Below are 20830 nucleotides of genomic sequence, written 5' to 3' on the forward strand. Positions count from 1 at the left end.
AAGGTGGACCTATAGGTTGATACCGAGGGTAGATAGTTGGATTAATAGGCGCCATGGGGAAGTTACATTCCACCTGACACAGGTCCTTACAGGTCATGGTTGCTTCCGACAGTATCTACACCGTTTCGGGCATGCGGATTCTCCCGAATGCCCAGTGTGCAATGGTTTAGAGGAAACGGCGGAACACGTTTTGTTCGTGTGCCCGCGTTTTCGCACAATGCGTGACCGCATATGCTTGCCACATGCGGGGAGGACACAACTCCGGACAACTTGGTCCAGAGGATGTGTAGGGATGAGGTTTTTTTTTTTTTCTGTTCGGGTGAGCCACTGCGACCAGTATTTAGATCTTTTGTGGCATTACCCGTATCCTTAGTATTTAGTGCATGTCGTACTACTCCATTGTCATTGAGAGGCAATGAAGCATCGATTTCTGTACAGTTCCTGTTTTGTTATCCCAGAGGTGTAAGAAATCAATTGCGATGAAAAGGTTCCGTATCATAGAGATTTAAATCTCAGTGAAAGAGCGCCCCTGATCAACCACAATCTTTTTGAATTCAGAGAAAAACAAAACGGTGGTACTGATATTTATCCATGCATCGGAACTCTAGCCCTATCCATGTCTTGCTTCTAGTTTAGTCCCAGGACAATAAAGAAAAACCCGGGACTTTAGGCTAGTTGCAAAACTCTGTCAAATTAGAGAATGTGTTCTGCAATAAGAATGCACGTGAGTCCTTGAATTACCAGAACTTAACAGACCTTGATAGGTTAGTACGCAATCAGATACGTAAAGCATGTTTGTTTTCCTAACATCAAGTGTAGTCTCGGGTAGGCAAAGTCCGATTCTTTAACTATCAGCAAGGCAGAATAAATGCAATTTTAGAAACTGTCACCAGTAACAAGGACTTTGTACCATGAATCCTTATTACCAAAACACATTACCCCAACTTGACAAACCGGATGTCACTAGGGTTCGGTTTGGTAGATCTTGAACCGTAACGCAACACATAAAGGCGATCTACCAACGTTACGGGCTCCGTTAAAGATCGAGCATATTTTAAACCCCCTCAACCATTCATCCATCAGCACGGGTCGCCTGACACCTTGGATTGGGGTTCCCTGTTTAGTGGACTTTTACCCCCGGAACAGGTGGTCCGTAGTGTTATTCTTAGCCAATTGAGACAACCGCTACCGACACTACACAGCTATCTAGGCTGATCGGGAAAAGAAGTTAACATTGATGGTTAACTTCATATGGACCCAAACAGCCTTTAGCCTTTAGCCTTTAGGGATGAGGTTAGCTGGAATGCCGTTTCAACGGCTATCACCCATATCGTCTGGGAGCTACAGAGGAGGTGGCGCGTGGACTCGGAGAATGGCTAGTCCAGATGCAGTGCAAGAGGTGGTCCAGGGGTTCGAAGTCGGCTTCGTAGGTCATACCGGTGCCCTGCGGTCGAGATCGACCCTTACAGCGATTAAGAGGAAGTCCCGGTAGCGGTGCTGTCGTGGCGTCGGTCTACTGGGTTGGATCCGAGCCCGCGGTTGGAAAGGGGTCCCCGGCAAGGGTGCATCTGATATGGCCTGAAGAGTAGTGATACCCTTCCTTTGCGGGCAGGTCAGATCGGGTTGCACGTGGGCATCAGTTCTTGATGTCTGCAATGCAGTTGGGTGCGGGCGGGGTTGACCCTGCCCGCCTTCCGTGGACAAAGGGAGTGGCGAGGACCACTCGGGAAACTGGCTAAGCGCCAGCATGTTACCGTGATGGACTCTCCAGAGCGAGTCATCGATGTTCGTTGCTGCTAGGCTACGCAGCTAACCTTGTGGGTGCGATGTGCACTAGCCCCTCTCTGAAGCAATACCTTTTTGGTGGTTCCGGAGAGACGAAGGGTTTGGCGACCATAGGAATGTGTTTTAGTGGGTCGAGGAGAGAGTAGTCCTGGCTTTTACTAGTGTTGTAGAAGACGGCCTTAACCCCACATTACCCTAACCTTCCTGTTAGGGTGTCTGTTGAGCAGATTTTCCCCCCTATGGTCTAGAAGGAAAAAAAGGCGGCAGCAGGGATTACAGTCCCGAGGCCTAACGAAACTCCCCCTCCACCCCCCCCCCCCCCCCTTGCGAGTCAGCCACGTAGTCACCGGCTAAGAATAGGACTACTAATCCCAATTCAAGGTGTCAAGCGACCAGTGCCGAGGAATGAATGATCGAGGAGGTGAAACCACAGTATTGCGTCCCTCAAGCAGGAGGTAGCGGTAGTGGTGATGCCAACCCCCACCCCGCAAGGAGTGGGTTGATGAGGTCTCCGGTAAGGAGAAGTAAGGAGTTAGGTGCTGGAAGCTGTGTACGCAGCTCAAACGTGGGAGCTCCGGTCCACACTCCGGCAAGCCAGCCGGTGGAGCGTAGTTATTGAGGGCCGTCGACCAAAACAGAAAAGGACTGTCCGCAATCGAGGTAACTGAGCAGCAGCTTGGCAATATCATCGACTTTGCGTTCACTAAGTCCAACATAAGTAAGGACCTGAAAACGACTCTGTTGCGACTTTGTAAGTCGATGGACGAGCAGGTACACGTGAGATTCGTGAAGACTGCAGCAGCGGCGGAACCTGTGAAATGTCTACCCAGGAGGCCTTCGCTTTCGAAGGAAGACCAAAAAGTATGGCGGATGCGACTCTTCGTAACAAGCACTCGCAGACAGCCGGCAGGTGAGGAGCTGTCTGGCGGTTCCCGGAAGGCCAGGCGAATACTGAACCCGAAAGCCGGCAGTAATGCAGGCAAGTCGCACCCCAGCCAGGTGTCCCGGAAAACTGAGAAGGGTAGGCCTGAAAAGGCTGGCCCGTCCCGGATGGAAGGGAAAAGCCGAGCGGAAGAGGAAGAAGAAAAAGCCGCAGGTCGAGGAGAACAGGGACGCCAAACGGAGAAGGCGTAAAAGAATAGATGCCAAGCGCGAGAAAGATGACACGCTCGTCATCAAGACCGAATAGTCTAAGTACTCGGACGTCTTGAAGGCGATGCGAAGCGACGCCAAGCTTGTAGATCTGGGAGCCGATGTGCGTCGCCTACAAAAGTTTGGCGGAAGAGGTCCTTGGTGAAGGAGTAGAGGTGAGGGCTCTCACACAAGAGACGACTCTGAAGGTCAAAGACCTAGACGAGGTCACCGAAGTAAAAGAGCTCATCACGGCACTTTGGCAACAGTGCGAGGTGCAACTGGCTTCCGCAGCCGTTAGGCTATGGAGCCCTTTCCGGGGCAGGGACACAGGTAGCGGCTCCAGAGGCACGTTCTCCTCTTGTGGCGGACGTAAATAAGTCTGTTAAGGAGTAGGGAAGATCAAGGTGGGCTGGCCAGTATGTCATCTGCAGTATGGGACTGCAATGGCCCTGACAGGAGCAAACTGTGTGGGAGATGCGGCGCCGAAGAAGGCTCAACTCTGCAAGAGTCCAACCGTTTGTCTAATCTGTACCGGGAAATCCTTGAGCAACAGGCATTTAACGGGTGGTCCAAGGTGCCTGGAATTCAAGAAAGTCGTTGTGAACAAATCACAGTGCACTTAATGCAGCTGAACATAAACCACTGCGACGCAGCTCAGCAACTGCTTTGTCAGGCGGTTTCTGAGTGGGGGACGTATATCGCCATCATAGCGGACCCATAGTGAGTCCCGCCGGTAACGGCAACGAAGTTTTCCCAGAGGTTTGGAAGCACCAGAACTTGGTACTATAATCAAAGGCGGGAAAATTACCCGAAGCTCCTGCGTTTGGAGATGCGGGGAGAACATCGTGGTACTATTGCTGTCGTGGCGTCGGCCTACTGGGTTGAATCCGAGCCCGCGGTTGGAAGAGGTCCCCGGTAAGGGCCGGGTAGGTGGAGGTCCCACAGTCAGTAACTCCTTCTGGTGCTAACTGATAGGGCCTAAGCCTCTAGCAGGTTAGACCGCGTTGCACGCGAGTATCACTTCTTGAAGCTTGCAGAACAATTGAACGCGGGCGTGGTGGTTCACCCTGCCCGCTTTCGGAGAACAAAGGGAGTGGTAAGAACCATTCGGGAAACTGGCTAAGCGCCAGCATGCTCTACCTTGGTGAACTCCCCAAACCGTGATCAGTGATCGGGGAAATGGTAGTCCTGGCTTCTACTTTGGTTGTAGAGTACGGTCCCTACCCCCATACCACCTGGACCTCCCTGTTAAGGTGTCTGTTGAGCAGATTATCTCCACACTGCTTAGAAAAAAAAGTGGTCAAAGCCATCGATTACTTTCAAATCTTTGCCGACGTTTCGGTCCGGAGAGTGGACTTTCTTCAAGGTTAGATTGTTAAATCAACTTTGTTTTGCTAATTTTAAAATGTCTTGTCTTCCTCCACTGGGGCATGAATCTGGATGATTTAGCCTCTGTTAGTCTGATTACGGTCAGGGAAATTTTTGATGTCGCAAGGATTTAATGACTATAACTGTACTTGACACTATTTGATACATCATATTATATTAGGATCTACTAGTAAAAAATAAATGTATGCCGATTTAGATAGCAACAGGCAGAATACCGCACTATGGCCAAAACTAAAGCTTCTACCCTAGCTGATTGAAATTAGGCGCGGTCACGGTAAATAGTTGCGTTTCTGTTTAGCTTACATGAAACAAAAAATGAACACTTACCCTATTCCAGGACAGCTCCATATCCCCATTGCTTTCCTGTTCGGAAATTTCCCCTTTGGCGGGCATTTTCTCGTCGGTCCGAATGTTCAAACTCTCGGCCGACGGTGCCCGATCCATACTGTTGTCGACGATGCGATGGCTGCCGTGACTTCCGCCGCTGCCGCCACTGCCGCTACCCCTACTGCTGGCCGTGGTGTTCTCCCCGACGCTGTTGGAATTGGTCTTGCTGCTGCACATATCCAAATCCATGTAGGAGTTCTGATCGTCGAATGGAGTATACTGGGGGCTGAACTTTTGCACCCACGACAGAGGAATCTGCTCCTGCGGGATGTAACCGCTGACCGGAACATACTCATCGTACTCCTCATTGTACTCTAGGAATGTTGGTTCGATATTTTCGGCATTGTTGCCGCTACCGCTGCCACTGTCGTTACTGTCCGCAGCGGTTTTGATGTCTCTCGAAGGTCCAGCTTCGAGCAGGTCTTTTTGATCGTTCTGGTAAATACTACTGCTAGATACATGCAACGAGGGTTCAATTTTAGCTATCTTATGTTCAGTTTCTTCTTTCCTATGTTCATCGTTTGATAATTCTTCTTCATTTTGTGCCAGCTTCTCGATTTTCTCAATTTTTATGCAACTTTTCAGCTCCGTCGGTTCAAATTCTTCGGGGGCACACGTCGGTTGTAAGTTTTCGGTGTCACTCGGGATTTGCCCAGCACTAACTGGTGATAATGCATAAATTTCAGTGATCTCTATCTTACTGTCATTGCAGTCGGCTTTCTGCTCGACTTCCTCGTCTTGTTTCACAATGGTAGTGGTGGTACAATTATCGTTACTAATTTCCAAATTTTGCGCAATTACATCGTGTATCGCTACGGATCTCGAACTACCCGGAAGATCATTCAGAATACCTCCTTCGTCGTCATCGATGAAGGTTATGTTATAGCATTCGACTTCGGTGGTGGTTGTGGTGGTCGTTTGAACAATCTCCTGCGTGGTCACTACCGGAAGGCCGGTGGTTGTCGCGTCCTGACTCGAATGATGTCCCTCATTCGGATTCAACGAAACTGGGCTTGGTACGGACTTACTGCAGTTGGTGCTGTCACTAGTTAACGAAGACTGGCTGAAAACTACCGATTCCGTGACTTGAGCATCGTTCTCTATTTTAGTGGTGATATACGTTGTGAACGTGTTTGAAGACGAAGGCGCATTTAAACTCGTATTTGACGAGGAAGGCTTTCCGTCATCAGCGGATGGGATGGGTATCTGCTGGAGAAAATATGATATGCGTTGGTTAGATCTCTGAGTAAGTAGTAGATAATAGAAGCATCCATAACCAAAATTTGTATCTAAATAACATGATGAATAAAACCTCAAGGATGCCATTTCAACAAAAGAAAAACTTACCTCTGATTGATCGTGCTGTGGAATTGCGTACTTGGTTTCCTCAGCTATCGCCGATAGAACTTCCGAGTCAGCATCTTGATTCAAAAAGTCGTTCCGATGAGATTCCTGATATTCCATGGAATCACCGCTAGCAATGTGTTCCGTTTTCGGTACCACAGCCGCAAATCCACCCGGGGCGACAAGAGGAGGGGTCGGTGGAGGCGCCGGTGGAAGTGGAGTTTTCAGTTTTACGGTCAATTTCTTCGGAGGTTTATTGAACAGGAGATGTCCAGAGGAGCAACCGCCGGTTGTTTGGGGAGGCTTTCTCGTTAACTGCGGTGGCGGTGGCTGTTTCACGGTGTTTTCTACACACGAACTTTCAGGGACATGAGTTTCGGTATTGTTTGGCGCAGTCTCAATATGATGCATTGTCTCTATGGGGTCAAAGTTGGGACTTATTTGAGGTTGCACTACGTTGGTTGGTTGAGGTGAGGCTAACGGAACGACCACCGGCGATGAGTGAGGAGTCATTCGGATGACACTGGTTATCACCGAGGGAGTTGGTGTCGTCCGGGAAGCACTATGAGAAGGACCAGCTTCCAGTGTATCTTTGTCTAAGCGGAAAGCATCACTGGTTGCCGCTTTCACTTCCATGGAACCTACGTAGCACTCTTCCTCCTCATCGGACCGATTTTCTTCCTCGTCGTCGTTAATTATTTCTATGTCGTTGACATTGTTGAGATCAATCGGAGGCATATTGCTGCCGGCATTAATGATAAGCTCGTTTTGGCAATTGTTGTTTATTACAGCGGTTGGTTTCGTTCCTGCGATAAGCGAAGTAGGCGTTCCTTCCCCAGTACTGGTGGAACAACCACTTCCATTGCTTCCGGTGACATTGGTTGCTTTGTTTTTGCTGTTCAGATTCAAAATAATATCCTTGATGCCTTGCGACAGATCAGTCGTCACCTTCACGTTGCTCAGCACCTTCAAACCACTGGTCGGTCGCTTTCTTGGCGTGACCATCCCACTCGAAGACGCCCCGACGGCACCGTGTGGCGATGTATCGACAATCAAGTTAAACTTATTGCACTTTTTCGAACTGCCGATGCTACTGATGAGCATCGGCTTGGGCATTTCTTTGACACTGAAGCTCCCGCGATTGTCGTCAAATGTTCCGTCCTCGTTCTCGATAATCTCGATTGTGTTCTCTTCCGATTGATCCTCTTTGCTTGCTTCTTCATACGATTCGTCATCGTCGATCGTCACTGCGTATTCTTTACTTAGGTCGTCAATCTTTTCCAGCTGGTCACAGGATTTAGATGTCGATGCTTCTTCTGGCATTTCTTCGTCAATTTGAACGATCCTCGGTGGAGACTTGACAATCTTTTCGATCACCATGAAGTCACCCTCGTCGTTCTCCGTATACTCTACGACCTTCTTGGGGTTTTCGGTGACCAAGAAGTTCCCATCTTCTTTTTCCGTGTACTGAGCTTGCAGCATATTTTGATGTTTGAAGTTGGTGGTTTGTAGCTGTAGTTGCTGATTTGGTTGGTGGATTGCGACCGCTGGCTGTTGTATTTCCAGTGCAGGCGGTGGAGGAGGATGAGCCTGATATATTTGCTGCTGCTGATGCTGAGTCATAGTAGGCGTGGCTGTTACATGTCCTACAATGGCCGACTGCGATGAAGTATTCGAACAGAAACTAGACTGCTGTGATTGTAAGGTCGTTTTATGTTCATACTTTGGAGCATGCGCTGTCATCGAAGCTTGTTGTAGCTGAGAGTTGGCAGAGATCGTGGAAGTGATTGCAGTACTATAGGGAGGAGGAGGACCTGAGTAGCGCTCGTTGGTGTAACGAGGATAGAACGATGGTGGTGGTGCAACTTGCCGCCGCGACACCAAATGGCCACTCCCTCCTCGATCATGCTCTATGAATACGTTTCGCCCGTCAAGTGAACTTGAGGGGTAAATTGTCGCCGTTCCGGATGATGACCCAAGCCCACTATTACCAGTTTGCGGTATTTGTTGAACATATTTCGTACTGCAACTTTTGACGATCATGACATTGTTGATCGGATAGCCCATATCGGAAGCTTTGACAACCGTTATTGCCGTTGGAACAGCGGAATTCTGCACCATTTGTGGTGCCGGAGGTGGGGGTGGTGGAGGAGGCGGAGCTGCCTGCTTCATTGGCTCATACCCACCGGTGTGATACATTAGGGCATTCGGAGGTGTGCGGGGTCGTGAGCCGGAAGCAACCGCCATCATTGCCAGCTCCATGGGTGACGCTGTGCTGCTGTGGTGGGCGACTGGGCTGGCTGCTGTGCTGGCAGGTGCTGATGGAGTTGGTGTTTGCACTTTGGTAGCCATGGTCACCAAAGCTTTGATCACCTTGTCGGTTGGATGCGTACCAAGATGTTCCTCCAGGCTCATATCGGCCCGGAGGTAAAGGGTACATACAGGACATTCGATTAGCGCCATCGTGGCAACCGATTGGTGTATTATGTTGCTCCTACTGGCTAAACCGTAAGTAACTCTGCGCACATATAGAACAGCTGCGGTACGGGGATATTGTGGGGATGTATGTCAATCTTTATGCGACGCTTCTCTGGTTAGCGAATGGGACACAACGAGCTTCTGCTTCATCACAAACAGTGCCTATTGGCACCGGTCATTGTCTGGAAGAATACAAGAAAATGTTGTTAAAGTTTTGTATTAATAAGTTGAAGTGCGTTGCAGGTGAGTCGAGAGGTGTACCAAGCAAGCTGACAGCGATTTTTCGGCACATTTTTGTAGACTGGCCACCAGGAGCGAATGTAGAAAACAACATTATTGCGGACACATACAACCGGTAACAGATGGATGTTGGGAGGTTCATGATTATTCTCGTTTGGCTTGGAAGCATGTCCTGTTACTGTGAGACATTGTCTAACACCGCACCGGTCTGGCGACCTCTCCACTGGACACATGTTAATCTATAAAACCTACAATTTCTACCCATTCTAAGAAGAATTCAAAGAAGTATTACCGAGGTTCAAGACTGTGAAACGAATGATTTGGATACCTCAGCGCAGTAACGATGAAAATCATTTATACTTAGTGAGGGATGATATTAATTTGTTCAAAAATAACTAAAGGCAACTGGTCAAACTTCAACTGAGGGCAACGGTCGAAAATTTTGTATGGACAACAGTTTACGAGGGGGGATGGGAGTGTCCGAGACATGGTACGAAATGGCCAAAATGAGTCTACGTAGCTTATGGACAACGCCAGTGCTGATAACCTATTTCGCTGCTAAGAGTCCACAAAACGGGGTAAGTAACCCCAATTGAAGGTGTAAAACGACCCGTGCCGAGGAATGAGTGATCGAAAAATGCTCGATCAGCGCCTGTGGGGCACCTCGTACAGTAATGCAGGGATCTGGCGTAGTGGACTCTTTTCCAGTGCAACTCATGGGATTAAAAAATGAGCACATATAATGGCGGGGAATTCCTCATCATTAAAAATGAGCACATATAATCAAGAAACTAGTGGCAGCAGAAACAGCGGTAGTGGAAAGGTTAACCCCTCTTAAGAAATGGGGTAGCTTTTCTTCTTTAAGAACAGCAGAAGGAGGAGTAGGAAGCTGCGCAGAAGCGTGTAAGGCACCCGTCAAGTGGGGAGCTACCTACCAAGCGATGCCTGCAAGGCTAGGCGGTTATTAACCTCGAAATCGGACCCCGGCCAGGCGTCCCGGACAGCTAGGAAGGATAGATCGGAAAAGACTCGTCCCGGATCGAAGGGAATAGGGAATTACGACCATTGTTAGACCCTCAGCAACCACAAAGTAGGGCGGATCAGGGGGGACGCCCCTCTGAACCAAAGTAGAGCGGGAGAAGCAGAAACCGTAGGAGCGTAGGGACAACAGCAGCGTAGGAGGGCAGATGCCAAGCGCCAGAAGGGTGACACGCTCATCGTCAAGACTGAAGAGCCTAAATAATTGGAAGTCCTGAAGGCGATGTGGAACGGCGCCAATCTCGTGATTCTAGGAGCTGGCGTGAGCAGTAACAGACATATTCGTAGCAGTAACAGACAAAAACGTAAGGGCGACATCTACAAAAGTATGGCGTAAGAGATTCTTGGCGAGTGTCAAGATACAGCGAGGGCGTTCGGCTACGGAAGGGCCCGGCAGGGACACAGGACGCCTTGGTACAGCGACCTGTGGCGGAAGTGAATAAGTCCGTTAGAGTAGGGAAGCCAAAAGTGGGATGGTCACATCCCACAGGACACAAGTCATTCGCCCCGGTTACGAACGACGAGGTCATTGCAATAGCGAAGTCGCTCAAGTTGAACAAGGCTCCGGATCCGGACGATATTCCATCCGTAGCCATGAAGACGACCATCGAAGCTAGCCCAGACATGTTCAGAATGACTATGCAGATGTGCCTAGACAGAGGTGAATTTCCGGAGAGGTGGAAAAGGCAAAGATCGGTTCTACTGCCCAAACCAGGGAAGCCACCTGGCAACCCTTCGGCATTCAGACTTATCTGCCTTCTGAACAACGCCGGAAAACTGTTGGAGCGGATCATTCTGTCGAAGTTATACCGAGAAACCAGATGACTCAGGGCTCTCGGATAACCAATTCGGCCTGCGGAAGGGTCGATCGACGATATTGAGGCTGTAAATAAAACGGCCGAGGTAGCGCTCCAAGGGAAGCGAACTGGGCCAGCATCGAGAGCGCCATACATGACCTTGGAATTCCGGATACTGGAGAGCTACTTCCAGAATTGGGTGCTCACATTTCCACCGGGTGTAAAGCGGGTTGACTGTACCGATGACATTACCCTCGTGGTATTGAGGGATTTGCACAAAAGTGCACGCGGCCTATCGCTTCTGAAAGGTACAGCCGCGGTTTTCACTCCCTGTTTACTTCATCCTTATGGGAAATAACATTGCGGCGTTTCCTGCGGTGCGGCTGTTCCTTTCGAAAACGAAAGACCGCGTGAACTTTTGTGCAAAGCCCCTTTTTGAAACATTTCAACGACCGCGCGGTGTTTACGTTTCAAGAAATCTGACAATATACAGCGAGCCGATAGAGCAAGTAAAACTGACAGCAGCGTACGCAATCAGCATAGTGGAGTATGCAGGAGATATGCGGTAGAGAATCACTCCGGACAACATTGTTGAAAGGATGTGTACGGAGACGGACAAGTGGGATTCCGTTACTTCCACGGTCTCCCGAATCGTACTTGAACTAGTTGGCCTTCCTCTTCTTCCAGGAGATTGAGTCCAGCGTGTAGTTTATAGCACTGATGCAAATTATCACCTCACAAATGCTCAATCGACTTATCAATTGTGTTTTTATCGCTTGCGATTGAACTGTACACTGCTCAGCGATGACCAGAAGCAAAGAAGTGGCAAAATGAACATGATGTAATTTATTTTATTTTATTTATTTCCTTCGTCTTCGGCATACAATGCCGCACAGACTGATTGATTTAAAGTAACTTACAAACTAAAACTACATTATAACATACTTCGAGCTCCTAGCACATAACAACAAATATACAATAAACATCAGCATGAAAATAAACAGTAAATCAACAAACAACACAGATGCATCACACTACAGCTCCAACAATTCATAATTTTCACTCAAAGCACGAAACAGTTCTACATATTTTTGCTTAACTACTAACAAACAGTTCGTGGTTTCCAAGTTGAACGGCAATAGAATTCGCGGTATTTTATTCCGTCCGGCCAGGTGGATGCAAGCATGGCAAGGTCCTTAAATTTCCATTTTAAAACAATTTTGAATGATACATAGTCAAATAGACTACAATCCATCCGACTAGAAATCAATTTCACAGCTTTCACGCAGTCTTCAGACGGGACACCAAGGCATTTACGCACCATTGTTTGAACGTCGTCTTCAGTAGCAGCACTGTCGATATTCGATAGAAACAAATTAAACAGACGGTCATCCCCAGTCGGCTTCTCCATTGTACACTGCACAACTTGATCGCGTTCCGTATCTCCCGTGTTTGTATATGATCCATTCATCGGCTCATATGATGTATTCGGAGTAGAGTGAAACAAATTCGTCGTTACAGGAGCAGACGTTTGCGTTGACATTTGTCGAAGAGTTTCGATTATAGTCGAAACTTGTGACTTCAGCTCGGTTATTTCAGATTTTATTGTCGTCGAATCAAGTGACGGTGGCGTATCTTGTTCCACATTGCTGTCAGAATTGCACCATTCGTTGAAAGCAGGAAAACATTCTTCGCAGATCCATACAACGTCCTGCGATATTGCTTTACGCCTTTCTCGACTCATACCAATGCAGGAGATGTGATGTGAGCTCTTACACGGACCAGCACATACAACGTATAAGCCGAGCTCTGCATTATAAATGCAAATGCCGCAACTCTTGCAAAGAACTTCTTTTGCACAAACCGTCGACTTCGAATTCATCGTCGTTTCTCCCGTCGTATTTCACTCTTAATCGATAATGGACCGTGAAATTATCGATAAGAAGCAATTTTGGTGGTTTTCAACTTTTCGGAAAACGTGAAATTCGCGGTTATTTCAGAGCTAGAACAGCGAGTACCGGAATCACTACTACTACTGTCTATGCCTGGTTTAGACAGTGCAAGTGACTTGATTCAAGTCAATGGAAAATGCCCAATTGAATGCGAATTGAACGTGTAAACACCACCATTCATCTCACATGAGCAACTCACTTGACTTGAACGAAAGTTGAACATGTTGAACTTTTTCATTCAAGTCAAACGAAATCGTCTCACTTGCCCCGTCTAAACCCGCGATTCATGTGAGCTGAATTCAAGTCATCTGTCAGTGAGATTTATTCAATTCAGTTTGCTTACGCTCCGCACGAGTTGAGCAATGTAAACACTTGCTTCAACTGAGATGCATTCAAGAGCATTCAAGTGAACACTCAAGTCATTTGCTCAGTCTAAACACATCATTCCATTGGATTGAACATCTTTGAGAAGTTGACAAGTGAAATGTTCGTTTCAGTTGAACAATGTAAACCAGGCATAACTCACAAACGATTTCGCACACATCTGTCAGTGCCGCCACATGCTCACCCGAACAGCCGAACAACACCGAATGGGTTGGTTTTAGAAACTACGGCACGAACGCTCGACACGCACACAGAAGCAACGTTCGCATGTACCGACACCACACCAATAACGTTTCCAGCCTACGATGCATCGCGATAAGCTGATCGAAAAGCATCGTAAGCGATGAAAAGACAGGCTTGGCTGGAACGCAACAGCTCAACGGCGAAACGGAGCAGCCAAAAATGCTGACCAGCGTCGAGTCTATTCGTGTGCTATTCGTACGGGAGGTTGGTTTGATAAAGCGAGGAAGGGTGAAAACGTATTCGTTGGCGAGAGCGAATCGCATCATTTCGCGAATGTTTTCACCAAATAGCAAGCCTGGTTTATAGTACTACTAGCCAGGACCCCATCTGCCAGGGTAGCGAGGGCAACCCAGACAACCAGTCATCGTATAAGATGTTGAATAAGATGATTAATGTGGAGGCCATATGCGTGCATGCCTCCATTTAGGCGCATGTAAAATGTACGTATATCGCCTCCACTTTAACATCTTATACAACATCTTATACGACGACTGGTTGACTGGGAACTCAAGGCGATAGCTGGTGGAACGCTTACCAATAGAGAGTACTCATGTACGGTCCCCCCTACCTTCTCGAAGTCATCCCTAACGAGCGTAGCGCGAAGGTAAGGAAGAGATAATGAGGTTTTAGTGGGTCGACTCCCTAGAACCCACCTCTTGGGTACCTATCTGATCATCAGATTTCCTCATTCTATAAAAACAAAGATCTTGATAGAAGCATTGGCCATGATAGCTGCAAATCTGGCTAATCCCGGTACTTTTAGCCGGAACGGACCAGAGTCGATCATCGACGTTATTTTATATTGTCCTGGCATAACAAATAGTTCGAACTGGAGGGTAGATGATCGTTATACCAGGCAGTATCGGCTACAATAACAGCATGCAGCGCCCGGGTGGCGGAAGGGGCGACTAGGCCAAGGCAAACCCTCGTAGGTGGAGGACATCATACTTCAACGAAGTAGAATCATCCTCAACAGAATGTTGAGGTATATAGAGGATGTAGATGGTCTCTTGAGCATCTAGTTCGGCTTCCGGAAGGCGAGGTCGACCGTAGACGCTATTTAGCTTCTCTCCAACGCATTGGCGTAACTAGGTCATAGCTCTAGGGGGGGCCAAGGCCATGTCGATATAGATTTTTTATACTGAAAAGATACTTTTCGCCTGAATTGCGTGATTTTTTTTCCGAAATGGATTATTCTGGAGGGGGCCAGGCCCCCCCCTGGCCACCCCCTATTTACGCCAATGCTCCAACGTCAGAGGAGGGAAATTCGCTATAGTGATCCTCTTTGTAAGAAATGCGTTCAACAGTGTCAGTTGGGCGGCTACTTCCGATTCATTCCTGTATTTTGGCTGCTTGTATAAGGTTCTCGGAAGCTACTTCCGAAATCGAGTGCTAGTAAACAATGCAGCGGCGGGTCGGAAGTCCTTTTACATAACCTCAGGAGTTCCGCAAGGTTCCATCTTGGGTCCGTTGATATGGAATGTCATGTACGACGAGGTGTTGAGGTTAAAATTCCTGGTGATCACGGCCCTCATCGGCTTCCTTGATGATAATACACTGGAGGTCTACGCTCAAGAAATAGTTTGAAGACTAATTTTGTTATAATAATTCTAAGAAACTCTTAGAATTCAACGGACTTTAAAATGTGGCAAATGCGACAATGATACCATTGGAGCTCCTCGTACAAACGTTATTGCAGTTTTATCCAAAATAACACAAATGTGAACTTAAACAATTTGTTACATTACACAAAAATGGATTTGCAGTGAATCTCAGGATCGTTCAAAAAAGGTCGTCGATTTTAGAGAACGCTTTTTTATAATTATTTCGCACTTGCAGATGCAAAAAATGAAAGAATCTATGTAAACTTTTTTAGTGTGCATCTATTGATCTTCTGTACCCGTTCTCGGATTCCACATTCCGAGAACTAGGTATACTATACTCTCGGCGGTATGAATTACTTCCCAAGGATGGGTAGCTATCGTTTTCCGTAAACTCGTATTGACGGTGCACGGCATCACTTATGCATCCGCGTCGTAGTCATCGTCGTCGGTGACACTTGGTTGCTACAACGCTATATCTGCCGGACGGAACCAAGAGAAGAGAAAAGTACACATCTCCGTTCGCTGTTCGCACTTTTTCGGGACTTGCTATCAACAGCAGCAACAGTATACACCAGAGGACCACAATCAATAATCAATATATCTCGAAAATGCTGTTTTTCCAGTCACCTTTTCTTCAACCGTGCGGACATCGCACCACAGAAACTGCACACTTTGCATGTTTAGGCAAGTAGGTCTCAATGAACTAATGATGTTTACAGCATCATTCACTAAATTTTATGAATTTAACACCAACTCGAACTGCTGCTGCTTCAGGACGACTTCGATGACGGCCGACAACGATGATGGAATGAAAGCGATATGCTTCCACACAGTGCCACTCACAAAAGTACAAGCAAGAGTACGGAGAGCACAGCCAGCGACAGCATCGAGAGTAAAAGCAAGGCGCACGTATCTTCTGACCCAGCGACGACGACGGTAAGTACTCAATTTCTCCGCGGTCACGGCACGAAATGTTTGGAGGTACTTTCTGTCGTTGTATTTTCCACACCAACCCCCAGAACGGCAGCGTGGTAGACTGGGAAACCAAGTATGTAGAACGGGATTTATTCTATGTTAGATGATCAAAATTTCAGCGATAAGAGTAATTTGTTTAAATTTTATAATTATTTTATAATTACAACATTGTGCCAAAACATCTAAATTTATATAGTGCGAAGTTGTAGGTTGTACCTATTTTCAAAACAGCGCTCTAAAAGCAAGCTTACTCTACATTTCGAGGTAATAACCAAGAAAGAGTGCTTTCTACTACATGGTTCATTCGCATACTAAGTAACATATTTCCCCATTTTTCGTCACGTAAAAACTTTTGTAAGCGATTAAATGTTTGCATGGACCACGGTGAATCCTACAAACCTACCAGGATCACCTCTGCATTTACACAAGTGTCACAGGAAGAAAGCTAATGAATTAAAACGTTGAAACTGTCTGATGTATAGTAGTAACCCGCGACTGAAACTAGCTACGCAACGATCATAGATACCTAAGTTGTTGATTTGTAATAAATTTTCATTCCCATTCCAACAATCAATCCAGAAGTACGTGTTTTTATCAAGCTCTGCTATAGGTTATGGGCCCAGACCGTAACCGGAAGATCATCAGAAAAGCAAGATGCCAGCGAATGGACGAAGTTCTGGAATTCAGCACGGCGGCAGAAACGGAAGTCGTAGCGAAGCAAGAAGCGTTCGAGTAACGACCGGATCTGTGGCGATACCGGCTCTAGAGAAGCTGAAGGGGCGCGAGAACTGTTCGACGTGGGCATTTGCGATGAGGATGATTTTGATTCGAGAAGGAAGTTGGAGTGTGGTTGAACCGGTGAAAGGCGAAGTCGTACCAAACGACGGCAAGATGCGAGCGCTGGCGACGATCTGTCTCAGTCTGGAAAGTTTCAATTTTGCGACAGATACAGCAGAAGCATGGAAGAAGTTAGCGACAGCGTTTCAAGATACCGGGCTGACGCGAAAGATTGGATTATTCGTTCAATATGTTAACGAACTGATGAGCACCGTCCACAAGCTTGCTTCGATTGGATTCAAGGTGGACGACTCGTGGTTGGTGGCGTTGCTGTTGATGGGACTGCCAGATCATTACGAAAATGATTATCATGGGATTGAAAGCATCGGGAGCCAACCTTACCTCAGATGCGCTAAAAGCCAAGATCTTGCAAGATGTGAAGTTCGAAAGAGGGCCTGCAAGTGGTAATGACGGTAACGACGGAGCGTTGTACACGCGGAACGCAAATCAGACCAAGTTGAAGACGCTGGTGACGAAGAAGCCTGAGAAAACGTGCTGTAATTGCGGAAACGCCGGTAATTTAGTATTGTCCGGAAAAGTTTTCAAGTAGAACGAAACCGATGTCGAACGGATTGTGAAACTTTTGCAATTGGCGATGTTCAAGTTGGAGCGTTGTATTTTGATTCGATAGTGACGTTTCATATGGCCAGGCCGAATCAGAAAATTACAGAAGAAATATCGGGACCGCGAATAACGGAAGCATGAAGGCGTTGGCGAAAGGTACAGTTGAGATGTAGATTCCAGAAGGTACGATTGATGTCCATGGTGTACTGAAGATACCGGATTTGGCAACCTGTTGTCCGTAAGTGCGATCTGCAAGCGTGGGCATACCATGATCTTCACAGCGGATTAATGCAAAGTTTTGAACGAGGATGGTGAACTGGTCGTTTCTGGTAGCCGTAGCGAAGAAGGCGGCCTGTACCGAGTGAACCAGCCGGAGTGAACTTTTCTGGCAAACGAAATTAAGCTTTTGGTATAGAAGCAAGGCGGAAAGGTAGACGGTTGTACATCGTGTTTGATGGATAAGAAAACTCAGAAAACATTCCCGAAAAGTGATTGCAGGCCATCTGACCTGCTGGAGTTAGCGCATTCCGATACATGCGGACCAGTTGAAGGCTCTTCCTTCGGCGGCAGCCGATATTTTATCACGTTTGTGGATGACGCTAGCAAGAAAGTGGCCGTATATTTCCTGATGATAAAAAGCGAGGCATTGGCGGCATTCAAATTATTTCAAGGAAAGGCGGAACGGCAAACAGGTAAATAACTCTTTCCCAGGACGAACAACGGACAGGAATACGTTTCCAACGAATTTCGGAGAGCGCTGGGGAAGGACGGCATTCGTCATCAAAAGACCTGCCCATATCGAGTGTACCGTTCAGAAAGCAAAACGTTCGAGATACCGTTCCTACACAGTTATGGATCACACACAGTAACGGATCACTTTGATGTTTAAAGTCGAATATCTAGCTCAAAACATATATTTCGGCACGAAATTAATTTTTGTAGCATAATCCTATTTGTTTTCTGAGACAAAAAGTGATTTACAAGAGCTTAATCTGAAAATCCAATGCATTGTATTGCAACGGTTGAGTTGTCTTCTCATAACTGTCAGAAAATAGCCGAATTCCATAAGAAGCTACTCCTGCAGTGGTAAGCACTAAAAGTATCGAAATCCATCAATTTTGATATAAAAACCGCTCGTACACCTTGGAAAAGATATGTTTCAATCCATTTATCGAAGTTTTGCTTGATTATGGGATTAAAATACTAAAATAATGTGACTTTCAACAGTGATCTATAATGTGACCCAGAAACTGATCGTTTGACGCTACTATGGATCACTTTATACAAATATAGATTTACACCCCGCTCACCGCTCTTGATGCATTTTTTTAGCTTAGTGTGTCAAAAGCATCGTTTAAAAACATAGAACCTTGAAAATCAGGTTTCGTAAAACGCTGAATGGTAAGAATAATTCTTAAGATGTAGAATATCACTGAATCCTAGTAGCGTTCCATCTGCGAAGTACATGGACTCGGGATTTTTTATGTTTTCTTTTTATTTCTGTTGTAATACCGGGTACTCCATCAATAAAATAATCAAGACACTATGTAGTTTAGCCTTACCAACGCGAATTTAATCTTGGGGTTTGAATTTTGGGTAATGACGCGTTGATCCATAATATGGCACAAATTGATCCATAATATGTGGAACTCCATGGAACTGATCCATAATAGGGCATTTTGTAAACAGTAAAATATTCCTGTTTTACACAAAAATGACTTGCCATTGTACTTCAAATAGTTCGGAAATCAAAAGTTCGAATCAAAACGTAGCCAATGGTGCTTTCAAAGTCGTAGTTTTCGTTTTATTTTATTTTTCATTGAATTTTGGAGGTCAAAAATACCACTAAGTGATCCATGACTGTGTACCCACGGTATGCCGCGACATGATAGTGATCAAGGAGGATGGAAAGTGTTCAAGTTTAGAATGTGTTCAGGGCGTCGTTCCGGTGCAATTCATGGAGCTTTTCGTTAAAGAAGTCGTGATGTCCGATGAAATTTCAGCTAATCCTGTTCCAAATGGTATCGAAGACGCTGATGAAGCTTCTGGGAACAATACGTTAGAGACGTCCATTGACGTTGAAGATGCCTGTACCGATCCCGCGCTCCCACCGCAACAATCTAGATCAGTTGAAATGAGTCAACAAGGGTTGAGGCGCAGCGGTAGGGAGCGCACATACCCAGGCAAGTATGATGATTTTAGAGATACTTGCGGAAGACGTTCCATGGAGCTACGACGAGGACATACAGCGACCTGATCGCGGATACTAGATCAAGGCGATGCCAGAAGAGATGGCTTCGTTGAGTGAAAACCAGACGTGGACGTTGAAGAATCTACCCGAAGGACGCAAGGCTATCCGGAACAAATGCGTTTGCACAATCAAGCGAGGACCTGATGGACGTTTAGAATGATACAAGCCACGGCTAGTCGTTAAGGGATGATCCCAAAAGCCCGGAATCGATTACTAAGAAGTGTATGCACCTGTAGTTCGGTATTCCACAATTCGGTATTTGATGGCGGTGGTGACGAGACTCGATTTGGATGTGGACCAGATGGATGGTTTACAGTTCCACATGGGAAGGTTTGCATGCTTAAGAAATCGTTATACGGTCTCAAACAATCAAGCCGTGTATGGAACGGCCAGCTGGATCAATTCCTGCGACAGTTTGGCCTGCAACGATCTCAAGTTGACACCTGTCTGTACTGGATGCTGGATGGAGAAACAATGCTTTTCGTAACAGTATACGTGGATGACCTGCTGATTTTCACGAATGATGAGCGATTGAAGAAAAAGCTTAAGCAATTCCTGAAGATGAAGGACTTGGGTCCGGCCACTCATTGCCTAGGTACATATTCGGATATCAAGAGGAATCGACGTGAAGGTAAGCTTTTTTGGACAAGAAGGCGTATCGTATATTGAGGAGATCGTGCGACGCTTCGGAATGGAAAATGCGAACAGTATTGCCAACCCAGCGGATTCCGGAGTTAGACTTGAAAAATCGAGGATATAGCAATGCTGATTGATCTTGATAGCCGTAGATGTTTTCACGCTACAGGGAGCAGCAACAGCCTGGAACGCGAAGAAGCAATCGACAGTGACCCTTTCATCTTGCGAGGCGGAGTATATGGCTCTTTACCGAAGCATTCAAGAAGCCATGTGGTGGAGAATTCCTCGATCAGAATTCAACAACGTTGGACCGGTGTCAGTTCTCTGCGACAATCAGTCAGCAACTTGGACAGCAATAAGCATTGCTAACAACGGATCCTACAATCCCTGGACAAAATATGTTAGCATCCGCTATCATTTTGTACATAAGAACCTTGAGAATGGCGTAGTCAAGCTCATCTACATTCCAACCTTTAGCAAACCGGCAGATAGATTCACCAAACCAACGACGAAGCGGAACTAGGAGAAGTGTTGTAATTTTGTTTTGTCGTGTTTTCATCAAGCTTCGCTATACTGTCATACAACATGTGCCCTGTATCGCAGAAGCGGTAAACGCGCGTGTATCCAACAAGATCAAGTTGAGGGAGAACATGATCATTTTGTAATGAAAATTACGTTACTTTTTTGGGAATAATGTATTCTCGTGACTGCTCCACTCTGCTAAATGATTATTAATATAGAAAACTTAGGTAACAACTGTGAAAGTGTTCATAGAACACTAAGCCTGCTTTG

The 20830-nt window shown here is 46.5% G+C and overlaps 1 protein-coding gene across 7 annotated transcripts in view; it reads right to left on the reverse strand.

Annotated features, from left to right (window-relative positions):
- LOC109423029 (uncharacterized) overlaps nucleotides 1-20830 on the reverse strand; it is a 46740-nt gene that overhangs the window by 9811 nt on the left and 16099 nt on the right. For 5 of the 7 annotated variants that reach the window (XM_062845481.1, XM_062845483.1, XM_062845482.1 and 2 more), the window contains exons 2-3: nucleotides 6043-8699; nucleotides 4636-5904 (exon numbers count right to left, since the gene is read on the reverse strand). In XM_062845481.1, the coding sequence (XP_062701465.1) occupies nucleotides 4636-5904; nucleotides 6043-8502 (3729 nt within the window). In that variant the 5' untranslated portion in view covers nucleotides 8503-8699. Of the gene's footprint in view, nucleotides 1-4635; nucleotides 5905-6042; nucleotides 8700-15402; nucleotides 15806-20830 lie in introns of those variants that run through there. The other 2 variants (XM_062845484.1, XM_062845486.1) reach the window with 2 other exon arrangements.

The sequence above is a fragment of the Aedes albopictus genome, chromosome 1 (genome assembly GCF_035046485.1).
Source record: "Aedes albopictus strain Foshan chromosome 1, AalbF5, whole genome shotgun sequence".
Taxonomy (NCBI): Eukaryota; Metazoa; Arthropoda; class Insecta; order Diptera; family Culicidae; genus Aedes; species Aedes albopictus.